General features: G+C 35.0%; 6 protein-coding genes across 16 annotated transcripts in view; 3 read left to right on the top strand and 3 right to left on the bottom strand.

Annotated features, from left to right (window-relative positions):
- The window catches only part of Hibch (3-hydroxyisobutyryl-CoA hydrolase), a 29,464-nt gene extending 23,394 nt beyond the window's left edge, over positions 1 to 6,070 (top strand). For 2 of the 5 annotated variants that reach the window (XM_043434250.1, XM_043434249.1), the window contains exons 2-6: positions 3,825 to 3,925; positions 4,008 to 4,249; positions 4,757 to 4,998; positions 5,193 to 5,412; positions 5,651 to 6,070. In XM_043434250.1, the coding sequence (XP_043290185.1) occupies positions 3,869 to 3,925; positions 4,008 to 4,249; positions 4,757 to 4,998; positions 5,193 to 5,412; positions 5,651 to 5,969 (1,080 nt within the window). In that variant the 5' untranslated portion in view covers positions 3,825 to 3,868 and the 3' untranslated portion in view covers positions 5,970 to 6,070. The other 3 variants (XM_043434246.1, XM_043434248.1, XM_043434247.1) reach the window with 3 other exon arrangements.
- A 629-nt stretch (positions 6,071 to 6,699) lies between these two features.
- Sar1 (Secretion-associated Ras-related 1) lies at positions 6,700 to 10,772 on the bottom strand. 5 transcript variants are annotated; one of them, XM_043434255.1, is made up of 6 exons: positions 10,625 to 10,772; positions 9,991 to 10,096; positions 9,492 to 9,611; positions 8,059 to 8,124; positions 7,327 to 7,562; positions 6,700 to 7,250 (listed from the first exon to the last, which is right to left on the bottom strand). In XM_043434255.1, the coding sequence occupies exons 2-6, from the start codon at positions 10,031 to 10,033 to the stop codon at positions 7,134 to 7,136; spliced, it is 582 nt and encodes a 193-aa protein (XP_043290190.1). In that variant the 5' UTR covers positions 10,034 to 10,096; positions 10,625 to 10,772; the 3' UTR covers positions 6,700 to 7,133. The 5 variants fall into 5 exon arrangements, with proteins under 5 accessions (XP_043290190.1, XP_043290189.1, XP_043290193.1 ...); XM_043434254.1 differs by lacking the exon at positions 10,625 to 10,772 and adding an exon at positions 10,399 to 10,595; XM_043434258.1 differs by lacking the exon at positions 10,625 to 10,772 and adding an exon at positions 10,521 to 10,540.
- A 378-nt stretch (positions 10,773 to 11,150) lies between these two features.
- On the top strand, positions 11,151 to 13,482 carry eIF2Bbeta (eukaryotic translation initiation factor 2B subunit beta). Its single transcript, XM_043434252.1, has 6 exons — positions 11,151 to 11,399; positions 11,489 to 11,575; positions 11,680 to 11,961; positions 12,436 to 12,592; positions 12,736 to 13,130; positions 13,233 to 13,482. The coding sequence occupies exons 1-6, from the start codon at positions 11,332 to 11,334 to the stop codon at positions 13,303 to 13,305; spliced, it is 1,062 nt and encodes a 353-aa protein (XP_043290187.1). The 5' UTR covers positions 11,151 to 11,331; the 3' UTR covers positions 13,306 to 13,482.
- amrt (amaretto) lies at positions 13,188 to 15,179 on the bottom strand. The gene is made up of 3 exons (XM_043434259.1): positions 14,841 to 15,179; positions 14,586 to 14,673; positions 13,188 to 14,244 (listed from the first exon to the last, which is right to left on the bottom strand). Exons 1-3 carry the CDS (start codon positions 14,978 to 14,980, stop codon positions 13,915 to 13,917), a joined length of 558 nt encoding a protein of 185 aa, XP_043290194.1. The 5' UTR covers positions 14,981 to 15,179; the 3' UTR covers positions 13,188 to 13,914.
- A 107-nt stretch (positions 15,180 to 15,286) lies between these two features.
- On the top strand, positions 15,287 to 19,940 carry CstF64 (cleavage stimulation factor subunit 2 CstF64). Of its 2 annotated transcripts, XM_043434244.1 has the most exons (9): positions 15,288 to 15,526; positions 15,606 to 15,684; positions 16,759 to 17,330; positions 17,735 to 17,900; positions 17,976 to 18,002; positions 18,079 to 18,176; positions 18,461 to 18,657; positions 18,924 to 19,045; positions 19,747 to 19,940. In XM_043434244.1, the coding sequence occupies exons 1-8, from the start codon at positions 15,466 to 15,468 to the stop codon at positions 19,041 to 19,043; spliced, it is 1,320 nt and encodes a 439-aa protein (XP_043290179.1). In that variant the 5' UTR covers positions 15,288 to 15,465; the 3' UTR covers positions 19,044 to 19,045; positions 19,747 to 19,940. The 2 variants fall into 2 exon arrangements, with proteins under 2 accessions (XP_043290180.1, XP_043290179.1); XM_043434245.1 differs by lacking the exon at positions 17,976 to 18,002 and having other exon boundaries at positions 15,287 to 15,526.
- Positions 18,683 to 23,089, bottom strand: part of qin — a 150,580-nt gene continuing 146,173 nt past the window's right edge. For both annotated transcript variants that reach the window (XM_043434227.1, XM_043434228.1), the window contains 10 exons: positions 22,919 to 23,061; positions 22,404 to 22,792; positions 22,051 to 22,226; positions 21,801 to 21,920; positions 21,515 to 21,625; positions 20,563 to 21,453; positions 20,248 to 20,341; positions 20,006 to 20,150; positions 19,505 to 19,688; positions 18,683 to 19,423 (listed from right to left, as the gene is read on the bottom strand). In XM_043434227.1, coding sequence (XP_043290162.1) covers positions 19,304 to 19,423; positions 19,505 to 19,688; positions 20,006 to 20,150; positions 20,248 to 20,341; positions 20,563 to 21,453; positions 21,515 to 21,625; positions 21,801 to 21,920; positions 22,051 to 22,226; positions 22,404 to 22,792; positions 22,919 to 23,061 — 2,373 coding nt within the window. In that variant the 3' untranslated portion in view covers positions 18,683 to 19,303. The remainder of the gene's footprint in view (positions 19,424 to 19,504; positions 19,689 to 20,005; positions 20,151 to 20,247; positions 20,342 to 20,562; positions 21,454 to 21,514; positions 21,626 to 21,800; positions 21,921 to 22,050; positions 22,227 to 22,403; positions 22,793 to 22,918; positions 23,062 to 23,089) is intronic.

Raw genomic sequence — 23,089 nt, 5'->3', positions numbered from 1 at the left:
CTTACAATTCAACATTTCTTTTCTATGCCTGTGAAATTTCAAGACCCTTTATCGACTGTTTGACTGAAATATTAACAGTCGAAAAGTACAGAAATTAACGTGTCGCCTATGGCCACAAAGCCTATTTTTCTTACTGTCCCCTTCAATCATCTTCAACTCAAAATTTCATATTTTTCTTAATTAGACGTCAAAGACTAAAACCATTATTTATGTGAATTGAATCGCGCGGAATCTAATGGTACGTTAAGGAAGTTGAAGCAATATATATAGGACATCATACGAAAAATACATTAGATTTTATTATTCCAAATTAATGAATTTAAAATTTACGTGAATCTTCTTGAATAGCGCTTAATTATGTGTGAAAAATTTGGAAAGGTTTCACCGTCTGGTAATCGAGATTGTTGATAATGACAAGGTTAAACATGGGCTCTTATGGAAGCTTTCAAAAAATTGCAAACTTCAACAATAAATATGTCAATTTCACGACGGTGAATCATCGGCATATCCCGCCAGAAGTTCAATACTGTCTGAAGCTTGCTGTTTAAAAAATTTTAATGTGCAAAGTTGGAAAATAGTTTTAACATAAGATACGCTTCAACCTCCTTAAAAAAGGGGGGTCTTAAAATTTTGCAGGCCCATGCGTCCCTTGTCATATACAGGGCAACCTATGTCGTATTGTCAATGGAAGTGACAGCTGTACTTTTCAGAATTATCTTGCAAAGCGTAACTTTTTATTTATTTTTACAAGGATTCATTTACGTTTAATAATTCAATTCATTAATAACTATTGAATAACTATTGAAAGAATGTCCAATTCGAAGAATTTTCGAGAAATCGAGTCGAGCAAAACGATCTCGACAAAATGTCAAATATGGTTTGAATTCCAAGCTGTCATTTTGACAGGACGAATGATTTTTCCGAATGAATGTAGCCCCACAATCGTCGTGGTTCAAGAACCAATCGGAATCGCGGAAAAGCGATGACAATGAAGAGCTAATTCACGCGTCACAAGCTTTACTTACAAAAAGGGATAAATGTTTATCTCTGATCTAATCTGTCAACTGACTACGTTCAACGTTGTCAAACGTTGCCTTTTCGCAATGTACTATCTAATCATGTGAAAGACTCGGAATGAAATATGTTCTGCAATGAGCTCAACTTCAGTATTATTCACGATTAAAAAATGAAGATAACGTTTTTTTTACTAATATTCTGCTGTCCACGGATAACCGAGGTAATTGCTTAAAAAAAATATAGGAAACCTGCCAACTGAGTAATACGACGTGCACGTACATCCTTAAAACACGTTTATTTGAGAGCTGATAAAATTTGCTAAAAATGAGCAGATTTTTCTTGACGAGTCGATCGACCTTCACGCAAGATCTCGAAGATTGTAGTGTTCATTTCAATTGCCCATGACTGTATTTGACCTTCAAAGACTCAACAGCTAAATCAATAACTCCTGAAATGAAAAAAAAAACATTACCAATTGAGCCTTCTGCAGAAATGGTATTCTCCGAAATCCCGTATCTGCTCGATAGTATAAAGCTCGATGCACGTATCGCGCTGATGTTTATGAAAGTTTGTTTAAAAAAAAATCACTTTTTCAGGATTACAGCGTTTTTACGGTATCGGTAGAATGACTCATTCCCGGTTGGCGGCACAAGGTCCAATCCTTTATCATTTATACTCGAGAACTATTTTGTGAAAAGTGGGTGAAAAAAATTTCAATTTTTTCACGAATTTCCGAGTGATAAGGGAATAATTCTTTTTCACTTGCAATTAAAGTATCAAGGGCACAGTTGAAGAGCTTGGATGATGATACATCGTTTTGTATGGAATCAAAAAAGAAAAATCCTTTCGACTTTTGGGAGAAATTTGGAATCTCTAATCCGTGGAGTTTTTTTTTAGATATTGGGGATTCAGAATACGCCACGATCATTGGAGAGCTCAAATAATAAGACGAGTTAAAATTCTCGGTTCGAAAATACACTCGCAGTTCCCATTTTGCTAATCAGCTCAAACCCATTCCTGATTTTTTTAGGATTGCTTGAGAAGAGTTTAAAAATGATCTGAAAAGATCAATTTAGTGATGGAAAATATCTGATGGAAAACTAGAGCAGCCTGAATGTCGTCTACTTGAAAAGTTGTTGCCTCCGAAGTACTCTAAATATGGGAGTTTCATAAAAAATTTTAATGTGAAATCTGATTTTAGTGTGAAATATTGAAGGAAAAAAATCTCGGATTACACGTACGATAATTATTCCCATAACTAGATAATGTGAAAAAAAATAATTCGTAGAAATTGCAAAATTTTTCACAGACGTCAGACTACAGTATTTTGAAGATAAATTTTGAGGATTTTCTTTTTTTTGTAACCTTCTTTCGTAGAAAAAATCGGCAGCAGAAAGGCTGATTCATGCAAACTCGCAGACTGCACTCAAAAATTAGTGGAGCTGGCCGTATATTTATGAAGATTATATTTTGTATGCCTATAAGCATATAGCTAAACCGGTATAAAAGTTCCATCTAAACGTATAGTCAGTATATCGGAATATAGGGCCGCATAGAGGCTCGGGAACGAGTACATATCGTCTGCTGGTCGCATCCCAGCGTCCAAGGTTTACGAGGTTTCGTAAAATTTAAAACAAGCGCTCTTTTCGTCTTGCGACAATCACTGCGAAATGATTGCAACTGCAACGTTCAAACTGGCAAAACACTATGTTTATTTTTAATGATTCAAATTATTTATTCCAACGCTACAGAGATTTTGTCGGTAAAAAAAACAATTGTTATTGAAACATATGAATCACGATGTCATGCACTATGGTTCCTGTGTGAAAACGTAGCATTCAAGCTCTGTTGATAAAAATTAAAAAATTGACTCAATGTCGTTATCAAAGTACTAATTAACTTGTTGTTATCAACAGTTTGAATACTGGCCTAGCGTATATTCGCTTTGGAAAACATCGAAAGAAAAATTTGTATAGTTTTGCAATTTTTAATGTTGTTTTTACAGTGAAATTCTTTTTGATGTGAATAGCGTACGTTATTCATGCATGAACATTTTCTTTATTGAATATTCTACGAGCGATTATTTTCATGTGAAAACTGCTATATATTTTGATCTGCTATGATGTATGAATGACATCGATGTACCAAAACACGATAACGAACAAATTGATAAGGATTTTTTCTGTATACCAGCGAATACAATACTGTAAACTGGAGTAGTCGAAACGTGGTCGGAACTCGGATTTTTTCTCTGAATCTGCGTAGACCGAGTTTGCGAACCTACATAACCTCAAAAAATTGTTTAAAAACGAACGGAAAACAAAAATTGTCAGATCACGGGCGGGAGTGATATTATATCCTTGGCATCTAATTCCAATGAACTTCAAACTCTCTAAATACTGAATTCTAAATTTGTGTTACGATACACCGCAACAAATAAAACATTTAACCCCCTCACCCCTCCGTATATTTACATAACTCTTACGAGCTGGAACATCTGATTGGTTAGTGATCAAGTTTATATTAGGGGAATGATTATATCTTCCACGTCGTTCCAGTGAGACCCGACTAAGATTGAAGAACACGTCACGTGGAAGTTATTAATATTAAACGGGCAGAGAATTTCAAACATATTCCGTTTGGTAATAGCGGTTCGACGTTAATATTCATCATCAGTCCAATATTTGCATCAGCACAAAAATGGTATCGGGAAAAAATCGTTTTAAAGCACAATAATTTTTCATTAAGTATATATTATGTTATTGTAATCTTTTTGTCTCAGATAAAAATTATAACTCAAAATTTAGGGTCCCTCAGAGGAAAAACATTCTCGAAATTCTCTATCCGCCCAATGTCAGCTCAAGCTCCTAATCCGAGCGAGCAACATGATGAAGTATTGTTTGAAGAGGTAAATATGAATGTACTTGCTACAAATTTTTAACAGTGCAAATCTGTACGTACACAAATCATCATCCAAATTTGTTTTGCAGGTGGGAGACAAAGGGCTCATAATACTAAACCGTCCTAAGGCTTTGAATGCATTAAACCTATCGATGGTTCATAAAATTCAACCGAAATTGAAACAATGGGAGAGTTCGAAGAGTGCCATAGTTCTGAAAGGATCAGGTGACAAAGCATTCTGCGCCGGTGGTGATGTCAAGTCACTTGTCCTTGCTTTAAGTGAACCTGGAGGAGCAATTCTTGGTCAAACATTTTTCAGGAATGAATACAGGTATGTTTTGGACTTTGATACATCTTTTTCTCTTGATGATAAAATTAATAATTTGATAATGTATGAAGTTATTGGAGAATTGCATCATGAAATTTCTATTATCCAATTCGATTGGTGCTAACGTTTTGTCTTTCAAAGTTGGTTCCCCATTCAAAAATTTTGTATTGATTCATGATATACAAAGAAGTTATGGTATGAGATTCTAGCATCGTATCTACTGGTTTTTTTTTATGTTTGCTTCTGTGATAACCACTGCAGTTTCAAGGTCTTTTACTTAGAGTGTTATGAAAAAAATTCTGGAGTATCCAGAAAACAGATAATTCTGCCGTAGTATTTTTTGGCCATTACAGTTCTGATTTCATGAATTGAAAAGATCAATCTATTCACAAAATTGTAATAAAAAATGAAATAAAAATTTTCAATGCATCAACAACGATCAACCCTTGTCCTTCTTTGACCGCCTCCTACGTGTATTTAACTGGAGTGGTAAAATAGTGACTTTTTCAGTTTGGATTATTCTTTAGGAACATATAAAAAACCCGTAGTAGCTATTATTCATGGAATCGTGATGGGTGGTGGTGTTGGGTTGTCGGTCCATGGTAAATATCGAGTAGCCACAGAAAACACACTATTCGCAATGCCAGAGACAGCGATAGGGTTGTGCCCGGATGTTGGGGCCACTTATTTCTTACCACGTCTACAGGGAAAACTTGGTCTTTATTTGGGCCTTACAGGATACAGATTGAAAGGTTGTATTATTATCAATCATAATAGATCAGTCGTACAGTTGTAATGAAAAAAACAGCCATTGATAAAACGACTATTTCAAACTTCTATATAAAAATCACAATATTTTTGAAGAACCTTATTAAAGCAAATTTTTAAGATGGATTCTTTCGTCCTTTTATACCCCTAAAATAGCTGCATTTGATGACTTTTCTAGGAACCGATGTACTCCATGCTGGAATTGCCACGCATTACGTTCCTGCCGAAAAAATAAGTGCTTTGACAGAATCTCTCTTAGCTCCTGGATCCCGGGACGTTGATCAAATTCTTGATGAATATCGGTCGAAAGATTTGAATAAAAAATTCTCCCTTGACGCGCACATGGGTCAGATAAATGAGTGTTTTGGAGCGAATACTGTAGAAGAAATTATTAATAGGTAATAAAACAGAACAGCTTGAATAACAAATTCTCATTGATAACGTGCAATCTCAAAGTAATTCTGGAATCGTTAATAGTTTCTATTGTTGTGTTCATTCTTTGAATCTTCTAATCATAGATTGACGTTATTTAATGTTTTTTCATACCTATCAAAATTTTACGTTAATCAAATTATCTCCGAATAAGACAAGTTAAAAAAAATGTAGCGCAATAAAGTTTCAATATTCGAATTGCAGATTGAAAAAGGATCGCACAGATTGGTCTGAACGAACACTCGAATTGCTCTCGAAAATGTCGCCAACAGCGATGAAAGTTGCTAAACTAGCAATCGAAAAAGGAGAGAAGTTGAGCTTTGGAGATTGTTTGAAGATGGAATACAGGTTGTCGTGTTCAGCTCTTACTCGTGAAGGCGATTTTTACGAGGGTGTAAGAGCTCTTTTGATCGACAAGGACCAGAAACCTATTTGGAATCCAAAATCTCTTGAAGATGTAACGGACGAACACGTTGCTAAATTTTTTACGCAAACTCCCGGCGACGGAGATTTGGAATTTTAAATTTTACAACTTCGGTATATGAAAGAAATATGCGTTTATAAGATGGAATAAATTGACAAACGGTTTATTAGCAATAAAACGAATTTTTTATTTATGTAAAACGAATCAAAAAAATAATTTCAATAACTTCTTACGGTAACACAACGTTCATCTTGTTTTCATTTTTGTCATAATCTACATGGCCAAAAATAGATCGTTGGTCTATACTTGTTCGGGCAAAGGGAATGTTTAAAACAACCAATAATCTTGTTTCTTGAGTTAATCGTGAAGCACGAGATGATGCTGTGCGACAAAAGCTTATAATAATAAGTCCGCTTTACCAAGGATTATTGTTATTTCAAAAAATTAAGATTTGTAAAATATATTGCTTTAGAATCTCGATGTGACGGAAATATCACACAAGAGGATCCTGCAGAATAAATCATCGTTAGAAAGTAAAATGTAATGTAAGTGAAGTCCCATTCAAATTTCGTACTTTCCAGAGTATTTTTTTCATTTCAACAATATTTTGCCCAATTGCGTGAACTCGAAGCCGGTTAATCTTATAAGACGGGCGTTTTGAATCGTGTTTCAGAGTAATTAACTAAACAAAATGAAAAAATTTGAATATCAAGCACTTTTTTCCAAATACATATCATTCATTTTTTAATGTATAAGGAAACAATCCTATCCTTGGCTACCTAAAAAACAACATCCGAAATGAAGAAACAAGCGTCGATAAAACGTTGCGTGTTCTTAACGAATCATTTTTATTTCGTGATTTTTATTTATCAAAATTTTTTTAATCCCTTCTGTGTATACGTCGTCGCAGTGTCTTGAAGCAATGTTATACATGAGATTATCAACAGAACTTTCGGCAACCCAGTTTATTTTTTTCTTTCCGTCCGGAATTACTGTTCTCGATGATACGAATCCTATATGGATGTTAATGTCAAAACAGTCATTCCTATTGGACATCAGATTCAAGATACCTCTTTTGTATTTACGAACGAGCGATTTTTCGACCACTCGATAATATCCTCGCGTACGAAAATGAACCGCATCGACGAAAATTATTAGACAATTTGTCGATCGTCGAAAAAGGTGTATGTATATGTATTTATATTGTTTTGTTGTTGTTGATGTTGTTTTTGAACTTTTTTGTTTAATGTTAATTACGTGGGTTCAGTCAATGTACTGGGCGAGCCAGCGGAAGCCTTCCCCGTAACCTTGTCTCTTCAAAACTGAGCACATGAACAATTCGAGAGGGCGACCGGGAATATCTGCACGAGGAATATTTCCCTGAAAATAATTATGTTGCGATTTTAATTGTTCCTTCATTACCTCGAATCCTTCACTTGAATTTATAGAATCATACCTTTCCGGTCGTTTGTCCATGAAGTTTGAAGCACTGTCTAAGTTCGTCCTCGGACGCTGCACCTGGCTTATCAATTTTATTGCCTAAGATGAGTACGGGAGAGGAACTTAGTTGCTCATCCGAGAATAGGGCATCTAACTCGGCTTTCGATTCTCCTAATCGGCTTCTGTCGCTAGCGTCAACCAAAAATACTATAGCATCTACAGCTGGAAAATAATCCTTCCAAACTCTTCGTGCTGAAACCAATACAATATTTATAGTTTCATTATATTCGTCTACATTTTTCAAATCTATTTTTCTTTTCCACGCATTCTATTTCTCACACTCAAAACATTGTGTACAATTTCTTTAAATTGAAATAATAATTTGGAATCAAATTCTCAATAAATTTAGTTGTGCTTTTAATGCAAAAAAGAACTAATCAAGTTCACTGAACAAGAGAAAAAAACTGAGAATGTGCTACACATATTCAAAGAAATGTTTCAATGCTTGTTTCATTAAATTGAAATTTAATCATTGTTGCAGGTCAAATATGATGTCGTTGATTTTTGGCTGGTCAAAAAATGAATAAAATTATCAAAAAACTCCCATACTACACACGACCACAAACGAAATTTCTTTCACGTTAATGACTTTCACAAATACTTATTATTTGTATGAACTTTCAATTAGTATAACGAACTGAATATACGATTTCCGAAATTTGCAATATTTCTAATCAGTTTTACGTACCTTGCGTATGACCACCAAGGTCAAACGTCGTGAAACTAATATTACCGATGGACAGCTCTTCCGATGCTACAAACAAAATTAAAAAGAATATTTTTTGTATGTTTTTTTGGTTTTTTTTTTCTTTTATAACATGTCTTTGTGGGCTTTGGCAACAGTGAGTCGAGGTTCCAGCAATTCAATGAATATTCTAGAGAATGATTAATCATGATTCGTCACGTTCATAGGTCAGATATACAAAGTATTTAACAAAGAAAATAAACATAACAGTCTCTGCAATTGTATTATTTCCACTTTTGGAACGTCAAAATATCAAAGAGCTGGATAGTACATTTTATTTTATATAGTTATTGGAATAACTTTGCGTAAAAAGTCAGTATCACAGAAAAATTTGCAGAGCTTATAATGATACTAGCCAACAGTCTGTGATTTTTATGTTCAGTATTCACAACCTACTCAAGCGAATTTGAACATAAACTAAAATTAGCAAGTTACTATTTTGGTTAAATCATTTATTGTATCAAAAAAACAAAAAACATTAATTTCAGTTCTTCAATGACGTAAGATTATATTCATTCACATGAAATATTTTTGACTGATGATCAAGATGTATTTAACGTAAACCATTACAATCAACGGCACCGCATGAAAATGCCAGATCAAGTATTTGAATCCAACATGTCAAATAAGTATAATGGTCGATACCTAATCTCAGACTCTGTGAACTGGAATGAATAAAATCAATTATAACGTGGTACTCAGACGAAAACAAGCTAAAAGTGGACATTGTTGTAATTCACTGGAACAATGATTCTTTTTTCGGTAATTATGCAGTTTGGTTACTTTTCCGAAAATCAATGGAATTTTTTTTTCTTCTTCTCGAAGTTATCGATTGGACTATAGTAAGTGATATTTCGTCGGGGGAGGCTAACATTTTCCATAAAAACCATGAGTTATGGAGTTTTGAAGTAACTAATCGAAGCCGTCCATGCTAAAAAAAAATTTCTTTCGTTGATTTTCGGAAAAGTAATCAAACTACATAATTACCCTTTTTTCTAAAGACTCAAAATTTTGTTTCCAATGAATGGATACAGTTACAAGTTGCAATTTATTATTAATATTTCTTTAAGATACCACAGACTAAAGTAGCAAGTACAATCCGACAGTGGAAAAATTAGAAAAAAAAAGCGCAGCTTATTGTGTCTTAACGTTACAAGCTACATACTTTTCTATTTAATTGTTTACATGCCTGTTTCAAATTCAGTAGAAATAAGTAGTTTACTTGTATAAGTTTGTTTGAAATTTGGCACAATTGATAGAAAATGAGGGTGCATATTGATTATTGCTGGAAGCACAGCCTAGGGAATAAAAAAAATGTGTCCAACGAGTCTGGAAATTGGTAACCAAATTAAGGAAAATTAGCAAAGGTTAATTACTTGGATGCAGTGTAGGGACATGTTGTGCCAATCGGTCGTCCTTCAACATATGAAGAAGAGTCGTTTTGCCAGCATTGTCCAGGCCGAGAAACAATAGCTTTCCATTCTTCTTCCACAAGCCTGAAAATGAAGAGATTAAAGCATTGTTCTGTGCGTTGGAAGAGAATTTGCACTCCAACATGACTGACACAGGTTTCATGGAACTACAGCTGTGTGTAACAACGAATGTTTACTTGAATTTGGCATACCAGAAATATCAATTTTGGGACAACATACGGTTCGAGTGAAATCTGAACTCAGTTTGTTTTGCGATTCTTCAGAAAAGTTATGAAAATCAAACAAGTTTAGAGTAATTTGATACTCGCATCTTGATGCATCAAAGTGACAAAGAAAATTTTTTAATTTTTTCACTTGGAGATGATAGTTTCTTGAAATTGTTGTCTATTCATTTTCAATTGTCATTTAACGGTGCAATATTGAAAAATGATGAAATACTGACCTAGGAAGTCCAGGACTCCAGATAACCATTGAAATAAGAACATGTTTCACTGCTGGAAGATGTGTCGTTCAAACGGGCGCGTAATTGTCTTGATACTTTGATGACTCTGCAAAAATATGTGGCCTGAGTAAATCGTCAAGTGTTGATGACAACGAGGTATTTTTTAATAATTTTTTGTTTTGTTTTCTTTGTTTTTTTTTATACACACGGAAGGAAAAGGAGTTAATACGCGAGTTGTACCGGAGAAACGAAGTGGGGCGCGATTGTAAATCGAATCAATGGGGCATGCAGCTGAGAGACGAGAGTTCCGAGGGAAACGAGAAAAGAACGAAATGATCGAACCAAAAGACATGGAAGCAATGAACGCTAAAGTAAATCTACGACAGGAGAATACACGCGAAAATATACTTTTCTGTCTTCTTATTTCTACGGTCCGAGATACGTAAATCGAAAAACGTAGTTGGCGCTCTCTCGTTATATTCAATGCTTCGAAAATAACAGCTTCAATGTTCACTGATGCACCAACACACCAAAGATTCGAGTAATCACGGTCGAGCACAAAGTCAAGTCAACGCGCGTGCAATATCACGTTAATAAGCATGTAGGCAAAGATCGTTCGACGTTTTTAACATACCCGTTATACGTATATATTAGAAACAAAAAAAACAGATGGCTAAGTCAGAAAGAATAGACGGAAGAAGGGAAATACTTGTTCCCCCCTCCTAGTTGAAATGTCACCTCCCTGTGCAGCTCAGTTAGTTGGCAGTTGGCACTGGTGACGTCTACTTCCGTCAGCCATATTGGCTCATTTCGCAATCGGGCAAGCGCGAAATTTTCAAATATTGCTTCATTGCAATTTTGGTCGAAAGTTTATTTTTGAATGTATTTGTGTCATTCGAGAGTGCATGAAGATGCAATCAATTGCAATAAATTAATTTCATTCTTTACGAAACGATTCATCATAGAGTTTTATATATCTTATAATAAGAAAGTAATTGAAGTTTCCATAAATGTTTGACGCTACATATATATATATATAAATAATGAGTGCGAATGAATATGCATTCACTATAATTTTGTATATACATATACTTTTTACGAGACTCTGTATATATATATATATATATATATACATATAACAAAAATACGATCGTCTCGACTGATATGGCAGAAATTGACTGCATACCGCATTGCCGCATGCATATGTGTCTGGCTGGAAGAAAATGGACGTGATTGATAGATCGTAAGGATCGTAAGGTGATAATCCCTGCAAAATATATATTTAAAAGAAAAGCCAGTAGAATCGGCCTTTCGAGTTCGCTCAGTTCGAATTGACCAAAAATGGTCGAAGTAACTGAAAATGGTGTTCATAAAAGCGCTATTAAATTAGTGAACGATCTTAATTATGGGTAAGATTAACCTCAAATTTAGAGTCGACCATCAACAAATTGATCATCTTTGATTAATTCCTAATTTTTTTACATAAAAAAAACAACAGAAAAATTAGCGGAACTTATCATATTGTTGTTGCCACTGTATCGATGCTGAAAGAAATAATCACGAGTTGTGAATGGGGCACAGCCAAGTGAGTTGAAAATTTTTTCTATTCTTTACCCATCTTCCAAAATTTACTGCTCAGCAATAATTTTGATTTTATTTGATCTCATTTCTACTTGAACAATAATTTAGAAAACTTATGGAATTGATAACTCTCAATGGCAAGTATGTCATTGATGCAATTCCTTTGGAAGCTTGCGTCGGCAATATGGTACGCAGAATATTGCAAATTATTCGAGAAGAATATACACTGGAATTAAAAAATAAACCGGAAGAAGCTGATCCACAGGAATCTCTTCACAAAATTTTGACTTCAGGCGGTGATCAAGACATTGACTTTAATATTTCAGTGCCAGATTTGAAATCGGCTTTGGTTGAGCATGTCAATGAATTTGAAGTCGAATTGGAAACATGGTAAACTTTTTAATGAAAGATCCAAGAAATATGAGAATTTACTGTAATTCATTAAATCTTTAGAAGCTTTGATACTTCATTACAAGCCGGAGTCAGGTTATTATCAATTTGGATTGCCAAAAAATTCATTTGTGATAAAATATATTTCTAGTTGCACAACATTTTAATGAGAAATTTCATCCCCTGTTGCAAATTTTGAGGTTACAATAAATGATGATCTTTTGAATGTTAACAAGTAGTCAAATCAGGGTATAGAGCTTTCCTATATCATTTGCTGTACCATATCAAAGCAATTTCAAGGATAAAATGCGTTCTCTCATATTCACAGAATAGTGAAATCTATAGAGCTAAATTCTCAATCAAATTATCAAAGCTTCTGGTTGTAAAATACGAGGCCCAGTATAAATGAAAAACGAAGTTTTTTGTTTTGCAATGAAGCCAAATCCAACGTTGCACTTTATATCCTTTTCACAGCTCTGGAAATATAACAGAACAAGCATCAGAACATATTCACTCTAATGAGATTGTAATGACTCTTGGGAAATCTAAGTTGGTGGAGGATTTCTTTAAAGAAGCAGCTGAAACTCGAGCCTTCGAAGTGATAGTGGCGGAAGGAGGACCATTTTTAAGTGTATGTATTTACTTAGTTGATAGCACTGATATGCAGATGAATAGTAACGACAAAAAGGGGAATTTATAAAAAAAATAATAATTTGCAATATATTTGCTAACTCAATGATATTGAACTATTTGAAAATCATGTATTCTTCTCAGGGTCAAGAAATGGCGGTCAATTTGGCAAAGGCAAAAATAAAAACAACTCTTATTTCGGACGTTGCAATATTTGCCATGATGTCGCGTGTCAATAAAGTTATCATTGGCACCCACACAGTGATGGCTAATGGAGGGCTCAAAGCACTCACAGGATCGCACACAGTTGCCCAAGCTGCTAAACACTACTCTGTCCCAGTGATGGTATTACTACCACTTTATAAATTGTCACCACTTTATTTATGCTCGTACGATCAAGATGGATTCAATAGACACGCGGCGCCGACTCAGGGAGTTATAGACGGTGCGAATGCGCCGCTTATGGAAAAAATACAGGCATACAATCCAGTTTTTGATTACGTTCCACCAGAACTCGTCACGCTATTTATTTCTAATACGTACGTTAAGAAACATGTATTCACTTGGGACTTGATTCACTGTCGACAACAGTGAAATTCTTTTCGAAAATTATGCTTATTTTATTTTCATTTATTTTTCAGAGGTGGGAACGCACCATCGTACATTTATCGATTGCTGAGTGAACTGTATCATCCGGACGATTACGAATTATGATACGAATTCGGTGCAACTCACAACTGTATACAATATAAATTAATTGGATACCAATCGCGACTATGAAACTTTTTACCGCTTGTATAATCTATGATTTATCATGTGGAATCTGGATACCATTTTATTGTCATTAAATTATTTTCCCAGAGTTGAAATATATTCAATTTCTTTTGAAAAGAGCTTTTTCCGATCCTTTGAATTAATCGATTGAAAAGATCCATCATCTACAATTTTACAATCTCTGATAAGCACAACGATGAAAAATGTTTCATTTATATAATTTTATTTTCGCTTATGCGTCGCGATTCGAGCTTCAATGAATGTGATCAAGTGAAGTGAAGTTTTAAACTTACGTTGTTCAACGTAATAAAACCGGATTTCGTGAATTACTAAAATCAATAAAAAATACCTCATTGAAAATTAGTACATTTGTCACTCTATCCCCCTTTTAGCTCCATAACGGCTTTTAAGTTTTATTTTTTTCACATTAAATAACAATTGAGTTTTACAAATCACATCAATTGTGACAATGACGTGATTTCAGTTTTGTACATATTTACAATACTTAGGTATAAATACAGCCTTGCTTTGATGTTTTATCCTCAATCTTCATACATAAGGATTCCAATTGCTGCCATCTTCAGGCTGGAGAGAATTTGTCACCAGCAATATCATGTCAACTATCCACCAAACTCCCAAACCGCCCAGCGATAATAATTTCCCTACTGCTGTTCCTGTCTGTCCAAGACAAAAACGATCCATCCCCAGAAAACCGAGCAAAATACTGTAGAGCAATGTGGTGGCAAAATAATGTCCACTGTATCTGATACAGGGAACACCTTCTTTAAAGAATGTTCTTGGTCCAAAGCATTCTATATCCGGCAAAACTGTACAAGACACTTCTGTTTTTTCCACATCTTCGTAGCGGGAGCCTCCAAACTAAAAAATATTGATCAATAATCCTTTGTTTCAAAATTAATTGAAAATTTTTCAAGTTAGATGAAGGATTTTCTAAAATTAAAAACAGTATCGAAAATAAATGACCCATTTAAATATGAGTGACGCAATTTCATCAATACTTTTTGCTAATCCACAATCTAATAAAAGTGATTGATTCAACTACTTGTTTCAAAATTGGAAGTAAATTACACTCTATTTTTGAATATTAAATTTATAAACTTGGTGAAATATTCCAATTGGCAATAAAAAAAAAATAAAAAAATTTAAAATTTTTATCTGACATGGTGGTATATTTTAAGATTGAATGAATATAAATGTACCTTGACACATCCAAAGCCGGCTTCATCTTTGGCAGTTTTGTTTCCTTTATGATCAATTGGTTCTTCGCATTCTATAAACTCCTTAGGCCTAGAAAAAACAATCACCTTTTCAAACTACATTTTAAAATGAGATATTTTTCTAAAATTAAAAACAGTAGGAGACTAAAGAAACATTGGTACTCGCTTCATTATCAAAATTTTGCCAACTAAGACCTATATTGTTATACTATGAATTTAATTGATTTTTAAACTTACAAATATTTGCACATAACCAATGGGCCTTCGGGTCTGTATTCTTGCCGTGATTCTTCACTTTTGTTGACAGCATTGAGCATCATACATTCTGCAGTCATCCAGCAACAAATACTGAGAATTATTAAGAGCCTTATCTTCATCTTTATCGAATTCAGAGTCTCAATGTGTATGTTTGTTTGATTTTCAATGCTAGAAAACGAGTCCAAAAGCAGTTCAGTTATAATTTTTTCGTTCGGCGTTTATTCTAATTCTCCTGCCAACAATAACACGACACTGGAGTCTGGAGAGATTGAGAGAAGTACTGGAACTGGAAATATATATAGAATGAGATAACACAACAAAAAAACCATTTTCGTATAATAACAAAAAATATGTCATAAAATGTTCATGTAGAAGTCCTTCATACATCCAACAGAGGCGCTTCAGTCGGATTATGACTGTAACGAAGTGCCGTATGCCGTAGCGTGGCGTCTACGGATTCGCAGTTTGCCGGTGTATTATTATTATTTGTGCTCGATTATTATCACTGATTCTCGACTGTTTTTGTTCACCAAATTTTGATTAAAAACATTTCTACGTAGAGTCAGTTAAGGAAAAAAGACAATCGAAAGAAAAAAATAGCACAATGAATAATACAACTATTACTGATCAGTCCCTAATGGACAAGTCAATGCGTAGTGTATTTGGTGAGTTTTCGTACTGTTTCGACGTTTCGCAATTTTGGAGTATCATTTGTGTTGACATTCCAATCTTTGTGCTTTACAGTTGGAAACATTCCGTATGAGGCTACAGAGGAAAATTTAAAAGACATATTCAGTGAAGTCGGTCCAGTTTTGTCATTCAAGTACGATGAATATTTTAAAAAACTATTTTGTATGGAAATCCCATCCTAACCTCCAACTCCAATTTACTTACTCCAACCATGTAAATAGTGTTCAGGATTTACATATTTATACAAAAATTCTCGTTCCACGATTTCTATGTTAATTTGAAAAATTATAAAATAGCTTTTTTTTTAACAGAAATCTATTAATCTACATTGAAATATCAAATGATGTATCATAATTGTAGCAAAATCTTTTCAACACACACATTTTTTGTTTTCAAACCCATTTATATTTTTATAATAGGTTGAGATGCATCAGCAGCCTAATACTAATAAACAAAACTACCAGTACAAGTCCTGCCACATTTTTATCTCCTCGAATATAATGGGTTCGAGCTTTCCTGTTCTTTTGAACCATGCTTATAAAATGATGTATTGAATAGTAAATCTAGATTGTAGAGAGTACTTTTCACTTTTCTTTTTTTCCATCGGTCCTTGTTATTGATAAATTCGTTTAGAGCTCTTGAACTTTTTGTTGATCCTGACACTGTTGAAGTTTATTTTACACCTTTCGGCTTGAGGGGATCATTTGTCGGATTAACACGTGAGCAAAAAGCAAAACATCTCTGTACTTACATTGGTCCCTATATCAAAAGATTGCTCAGTCATTGTCGAAGCAGTTTGCTCAAAAAGCTTTCCAAGCATAGTCACATTACAGTGAACAAAAACAACAAAAATGGAATGTAAAAATAGAAGAATACAGAAGTCATCTTAATAAATTGTAATTGCAAATGGTATTGATGATTACGGATTAAGAAAAAAATGTGATGTTGAGCTGAGCAAGAATATTTGAATCATTGAAAGAATCTTATGTTCAAACTATATTTCCATTTTCATACAGAAATCCAATAGAGAAAGTTCACAGGATGATAAGATTTTGGTCATTTTAAAGTGCTCACGGAAATTGTAATCAGGCATTCCCATTGATAACCTGCTCACTTAGAGACAGTTGAATGAATCAAAATTGACTCAATAACCCTCATTGACTATCTTAAAAATCTTTATATTGAATATGATTAATTGATGATACAGATTGGTTTTCGATCGGGAAACCGGCAAACCAAAAGGCTATGGATTCTGCGAGTACAAGGATCAGGAAACGGCTCTCAGTGCCATGCGAAATCTCAATGGATATGAAATCGGTGGCAGAACTCTTCGTGTCGACAATGCTTGTACTGAGAAAAGTCGAATGGAAATGCAAAGTCTTTTGCAAGGGCAGAACACAGAAAATCCATACGGGGAAGTCGTGCAGGCTGATAAAGCTCCAGAAGCTATAAGCAAGGCAGTAGCTTCATTGCCACCAGAGCAAATGTTTGCATTGATGAAACAAATGAAACTTTGCGTTCAAAATAATCCGAACGAGGCTCGACAAATGTTACTGCAAAATCCTCAGCTCGCTTATGCATTGCTTCAGGCTCAAGTCGTTATGAGAATTGTAGATCCTCACACTGCAGTGAGCATGCTACATAAAGCAAATCCAATACCTGGTCTCCTGGTGCCATCTGAAAAGCCGACCACTCATGGATTGCCAACTCGAATCGAAGAGCCTTGGACTGCAGCTAGACCAACTGCAACAAATGTCCCACCTCCACCTATATTTGCTGGTACACTCTTTAGTTCACAGAGTATAGAGAATTTTGCGAAACTTAATTTTTTTTTTTCCATTATCAGTCATCAATTGCCTACCACTTTGGACGATAATGGATATTCTTTTTATCACGAATAATTTCATCTGAACGCAGAAACATTATGTTATCAATTGACTTGACACGAATTTTTTTTTAGTTCTTGTATTTCGTGATCGATTGCATTCCGGTTAGATGTTAGAAAAGTATCATGCTTATTCCTGTTGAGGAAAAGAACATCTCTAATTGCAAATAGATGGATGTGTCAGTTTTAAAGATTGACTTTATTTTCACTGATTATTAATAAAATCAGTTGATGCAGTTTTTATCTATATGCTGAACCTTATCACTCCTTTTGAAATTAATCAAAATTTATTAAATAGGTCAAGACGTGGATCTCCGAACACTAGACAGACAAATGGACCCGCGATTAGCGAGGATGGATCAAGATCTTCGAGGTCCTCCTCCAATACAGCCTGCAGCAGTTAGCGTTCCACCCCCAGTTCCACCTGTTGTTGGAACTGCTGGTCCTTTTAACTTGCCTGAAAAGTTGGTATCTCGTAATCTTTGTTCCGTCGGTTGAGGGTGAAGTTTTATTAAAATTTTCTATGCTCTTCTTTACAGCACTCTTCCTGTGGAAGGATCTGAGAGGTCTCGCAATTAATAACTGTATGATTGCCATGAATAATCGATTTTCACTAATTATTTATTTTCCAATTTTTTTTAGCTTCGCTCGGGATCCACGTTCCGATAGATTTGCCAGAGATCCAAGAGATCCCCGTGAATCGAGGGCTGCCGTTGATCCAAGAATGAACAAAGCAGCTGGTGTGTATTTCAGTATTTTAAAAACTCCCACTTAACGAGTCATTTTTTTCAACAATATTTTATTTCATATCTTGACGAAATTTCCGATATTTTGTTGGCGTGTTTTTTTCAAGTGGACCTCACTAACTCGAGACTGAAACTCATTGAAGTATCTCTTATTATGACATTTTTATTTAGTTCATTTCGATCTAATCAAGTTTTCTTCGTATCCTATTATCAACAAAAAAAATCAAGAGTTTTATTATCATGGATGGTTTAATTGGAAAAAAACAAAAAAATTGTAGCACCAGCTTCAGTGCCTCCAGTATCAGCACCACGACCTGTAGCTCCACCGGCTGTACCGGCCGCAGCGGCGAGTACTGGAAGTGCGGCAACAACCGCGAGTGTCTTAGCTGCGTCAAACAGTACAGCGACTTCGAGACTAATGGCAGGAATGTCACCAGCCGGTAGCATTCCAAGCGGCGCGTCTGATCAGGAAAAGGTACGCATAAGAAAAACGAATACGATTGTTTTAGAGCAATGATGATGAGCGTTTTAACCAATTTGTTTATTGGGTTTACAAAACGTCGAGAGTTGAACGTTTAATCTTATAGACGCTTATAAAATTGTGACACGTTGAATAGCTTACGGTAAACCGTTACAAAATAATTTCTCGATTTTGTCAAATAAAAAAATAGTCATTATTTGGATAAAAGAAGAAACTTAATTTATGTCGTTATAATGTCATTGAAATATTGTTCTCAACAGGCCGCTCTCATAATGCAAGTATTGCAGTTATCAGACGAACAGATAGCCATGTTACCACCGGAACAACGCCAGAGTATATTAGTCCTAAAAGAACAAATAGCCAAAAGCACACAGCGCTAATGGTAAGCTTCGTTTTCGTAAAATAAGTGCTACGAACAGAAAGTGAATTTTTAATTCAAAGCTCGATGCTGCTTACCCTTGTCAGCTTATTTTGAATTTGATCAAATAAAGAAAAAAAAAAAAAATACTGAAATCGTTGAGTAAAATATTCAATGGCATGTTTTAATTGAGATAATTCAAATGAAATCTATGAGACCAGCTTCTGCGACCGATAGGTATACGAACTAGGTATACGGGAACGAATCGTGTTTCTCGGTGATTCAAGCCCACAAGTTTGTTTCTTGGACGTACAGACCTTCATCGATAATTGGTTGATAAGTGAGAACAGTACAATCTTCATTATTGTACATTTGAATTTTATAGAATTCGTCGTATCGGGCCTAGAAATGTTAAAGTTCAATGAAATTCACAGTTTTGGAGTCTCATAGTTGAGTTTTGCTTTCCTTTTCATCTATACTGACCTCGATTTTAATGTAGAACGTTCGGGGATTCTTGCTTTCAGTATACTGTTCTGATTCAAAAAACTCTTTTATTCTGAGGAGGCTTTCATTGGGATCAATCGTTGGATTAATGAATACATTCCATAAGCCGCAGTGCATTAACATGCAAGGAGCTTCGTGCCATTCATCTTTTAAAACGCGAATGCTGCAAAAAGATGTATCATTGTGTAAAGTATTAACGTTTCGATTGTCTTGTTTTCAAGGATGCAGATGCCAAAGCCTGCATAAGAAAAATGGAGGAGGTTCCAAGCTGAACACGTTAAGCGAAGGGAATTATGATTTAGCGAATAATTTTTCGGTACTCTGTTCGTTTGATATTTTACACTGGAAGAAGGAAAATAAAAAAAGTTGAAAATCTGTATAATCTACAACTCAAGAAATACACTTTTTTAATGGAGGTAGTAGTGGATGATATTGCTTTAAAGTAGCGATCATTATTGAGAAATGAGATGTTATACGTACTCCTCAGATTTCACGCAGGAACTGTTACCATAATCGATAAAATAAACGTTCAGCGTATGTCCTAACTCATAAGGTTGCGATTCGTTCGAAACCACTTTTGACCGATACCATTTGCCATCCATGAATTTAGCACAACATAATTGACCTGTTGGATATAAATATAAACATGGAATCCCCGGATCGGTAGATTGGTAGACGCGAGTACAATAACCAAATTCAAAGTTATCAATGGAAATTTTTACCTGAATAGAAGGACTTCAAAAGCGGTTGGTCCTCGGCATGAATTTGCATTTCGGCCATTATTTTTTCGTAATGCTGCCGTTGTTGTGTCAATATCTGAATATAAAGAAAGTACGTTGTAATTATGTGAGAACATAACTCCGAAAACATTCCACTGGCTAATGCTTCTTAGTTATCGAATCAAAATAATGTTTGATATTAAATTTTAATAAGCGGAAATTATATTTTTCAATCAAGTATGCATCAAGGAATAAAAATGCGATCTGCGAATTTGTTGTGATTGATAATATTTTTCATGTCACCAGTCATCCATGTACCTTTGAACTGTTGTTGCCTACAATATGTAGCGTGAACTGATCAAGACCGACAAGAGATATTTCTGCTTTCACCAGAGTGACATCCTCAGGAATTATAATGGATTTGGTTTGATTGTTATTCGCTTCGAAAGAATGGTTATGCGGAGTCGAGGTAATGATTTCATCCCCCGTGAGCCCACCAGTACTCGGAAGAGAAATAGCATCGAGTACATCAAGATCTTTCATCACTTGCCCGTTTATACTGATTTCGTCCGAGATGTGAGTACAGCACATTGTCCCGGATATGATGTCTTCATGGAAGGGGTTTGTACATTTGATATTATTTTCAGCCTCTTCGAAATCTTTATTGCGGAGGAACGTGTTTTCCAAATCGCGTATTGTCTGTAGAGTATTTGATTTCGGAGATTTCGAACGATCGATTTCGATACAAGTGATCTCCTTGCATTCGTTTTCACAGTGATTTTCAATTTCATCACCTCCTTCGATGTTTTCGTCATTACAATTATCGATTGTATCTGTTGCACGGCTCTCTCCGTCATTTTCAATTTCTCTACCGTTGTCATTCGTTGTTTTCTCGATCTCATCAGGCCTATTTTTTTCGACTGCTTCGTATTCTTCGTCCTCAGTAGAATCATCCTTTACGTGGTGAATGATTTTTTGCTCCTTGATAAGCTCGTACTCGTTATTCTCGATATAACCATCGACTACGACATCAACGTCGTTCTCTGCTTCGTCGACAGTCGTGTCGGCAGTGTCATCGTTGGTCTTGTCACTAGCTTCTTCACTTGTCAATTTAGCGGATCCGGTATCCATTAGGACATTCATTTTCAAGTCATCGCACAAAAATGTTATTAAATCACATTTTTTCGGATTCTTCATCAAGAGTGACACCTAAAAAAAATAGATTTTAGATTGTCGCATTTTTTCCTATGGTTTTATAGCTACATCTTACCTCTAGGTGGTCTGGTTTACGTTCTCTCACGAAGATATCGCAGATTTGATCAACTAAGATCCCGTGGATTCGGTCCAAATCGATGGTAGGCCATTTTCCATCCTCTGTATTCTACAATATCGGGTATGCGTAAATTATAAACGTGTTTTTGTAACAAAAAAAAATGAAAAATAAAAACCATTGAGATAAAAATTAATTCATCTGAAATAAATCTATCTACTAATAATATCAAAACATATTTAACGTTTCCCCGAATCAGGAATAGCTTTTCTCACAGAATACATACTGGCACTAATCCGAAGATAAAACAGTGTGTGCCTTGTCGCGGAATGTCAAGAAGTGCCAAAGTTTTCCGAAGAGTTCCGTTTTCGCAAATTTCGATATTTCCATAATCAATGAACTCAACCTTAAATAGAAATCGTCATTTTACTCATCGAGTATTTCGCCTTTCAACAAAATAATAGAAAAAGTTCGGACCATCGTGGAATTAATCCGTTTTGAGATAGAATTTATATTCCTGTAAAACATAAGTTTACCTTGGTCACCCCATTTTCCAATACCTCACGAACTTGGCCTCTGTACCATTTTTTATTCGAGTGATACTGAGCGATGCAAAGGTCACCCTCTTCCCACACAAGATCCGGAGGAGTTACTACCGTATTCCTGTATTTCTCGTCGAGGGTTCTTTCGATGTAAGATAAATGGTTGCGACCTGAGAAATATAGAAAAATTGATTACCAATATGAAACAGAAATAAAAGAATGCCACCGTTTGGCAATGTGCTAAATTCATATGAGAAAGATAAATGGCCGGCATATCATCACTACCGGTTAACTTCATGATTGAATAAAACTGATATAAAATAAGACTAAATCCAAAATTTCCGTACTTTGTTGTATAGAATGAATATAGAAGCGACAATCGTCGTCTAAATTTGTGACCATAGCTTCAAATTGAGCGTCCTCGATTGGGATAGCTGGGAGCCATTGTGTTGCCGTCTGCTCGACTTTTTCGTCAGGTAAGAACTTGAACTTGTTATTCGACAATGAATCTTCCTCAGAACAAAGTGTTGTTTCATCCTCTTCTACGCTGAAACCATTCTCGCACAAGTTCAATTCATCGTCGGAATTGATTGTTTGTGGAGAATCGATATCGTTACAATGCTCCTTCTTTTGAAACGTTCCATTTATTTTCCTGTTCTTATTCATTGGTTTTTCTTGTTTGGTCGAAATTTGACGCTTCAACTCGACCGCGAGAACTTTCGCATTGCTCTCATATCTGAAATTTGACATTCGTCGAGGCAATCAGGCAATACAGCTTAGCTATGATTTAAAAATATTTTTCGATTATATTTTTGACGAAAAAAAATCGTCAAACATGTACATATTCATAATATGTATTTACTGTTTAATCGGTAGAGCCATGCCCTCGTGAACCAACATTTTGTTGATAGAGTTTATTTCTATTCTTCCAGGAGCCAAAGGTCCTTCGATTTTTACTTGCTCGACCCAAAGTTCGACTTCGAGATGGTCCTTTTCCAAATTACCCTATAAAACAAATATCAAATCCTATTTA

The sequence above is a fragment of the Venturia canescens genome, chromosome 1, assembly GCF_019457755.1.
Source record: "Venturia canescens isolate UGA chromosome 1, ASM1945775v1, whole genome shotgun sequence".
NCBI classification, from domain to species: Eukaryota; Metazoa; Arthropoda; class Insecta; order Hymenoptera; family Ichneumonidae; genus Venturia; species Venturia canescens.
Note: the sequence above shows the minus strand (reverse complement) of the source record. Positions and strands in the feature narration are given on the sequence as shown.

Bases quoted from the DNA above. Each gene is read 5' to 3' on its own strand.
- Sar1 (XM_043434255.1), bottom strand. From the start codon at position 10,033: ATGTTCTTATTTCAATGGTTATCTGGAGTCCTGGACTTCCTAG. The intron at 8,125-9,491 runs GTAATTAACCTT...TTTTGTTTGTAG, and splicing joins TGTCCCTACACTGCATCCAA to CATCGGAAGAGCTGTCCATC. The intron at 7,563-8,058 runs GTACGTAAAACT...TATTGGTTTCAG, and splicing joins CCTTGGTGGTCATACGCAAG to CACGAAGAGTTTGGAAGGAT.
- CstF64 (XM_043434244.1), top strand. From the start codon at position 15,466: ATGAATAATACAACTATTACTGATCAGTCCCTAATGGACAAGTCAATG. The intron at 17,901-17,975 runs GTTGGTATCTCG...TCTTCTTTACAG, and splicing joins CCTTTTAACTTGCCTGAAAA to CACTCTTCCTGTGGAAGGAT. The intron at 18,177-18,460 runs GTGTGTATTTCA...AAAAAATTGTAG, and splicing joins AAGAATGAACAAAGCAGCTG to CACCAGCTTCAGTGCCTCCA.
- amrt (XM_043434259.1), bottom strand. From the start codon at position 14,980: ATGAAGATAAGGCTCTTAATAATTCTCAGTATTTGTTGCTGGATGACT. The intron at 14,674-14,840 runs GTAAGTTTAAAA...TGTTTTTTCTAG, and splicing joins TTGGTTATGTGCAAATATTT to GCCTAAGGAGTTTATAGAAT. The intron at 14,245-14,585 runs GTACATTTATAT...AATATTTTTTAG, and splicing joins CCGGCTTTGGATGTGTCAAG to TTTGGAGGCTCCCGCTACGA.
- eIF2Bbeta (XM_043434252.1), top strand. From the start codon at position 11,332: ATGGTCGAAGTAACTGAAAATGGTGTTCATAAAAGCGCTATTAAATTA. The intron at 11,962-12,435 runs GTAAACTTTTTA...TCCTTTTCACAG, and splicing joins GAAGTCGAATTGGAAACATG to CTCTGGAAATATAACAGAAC. The intron at 12,593-12,735 runs GTATGTATTTAC...TATTCTTCTCAG, and splicing joins AAGGAGGACCATTTTTAAGT to GGTCAAGAAATGGCGGTCAA.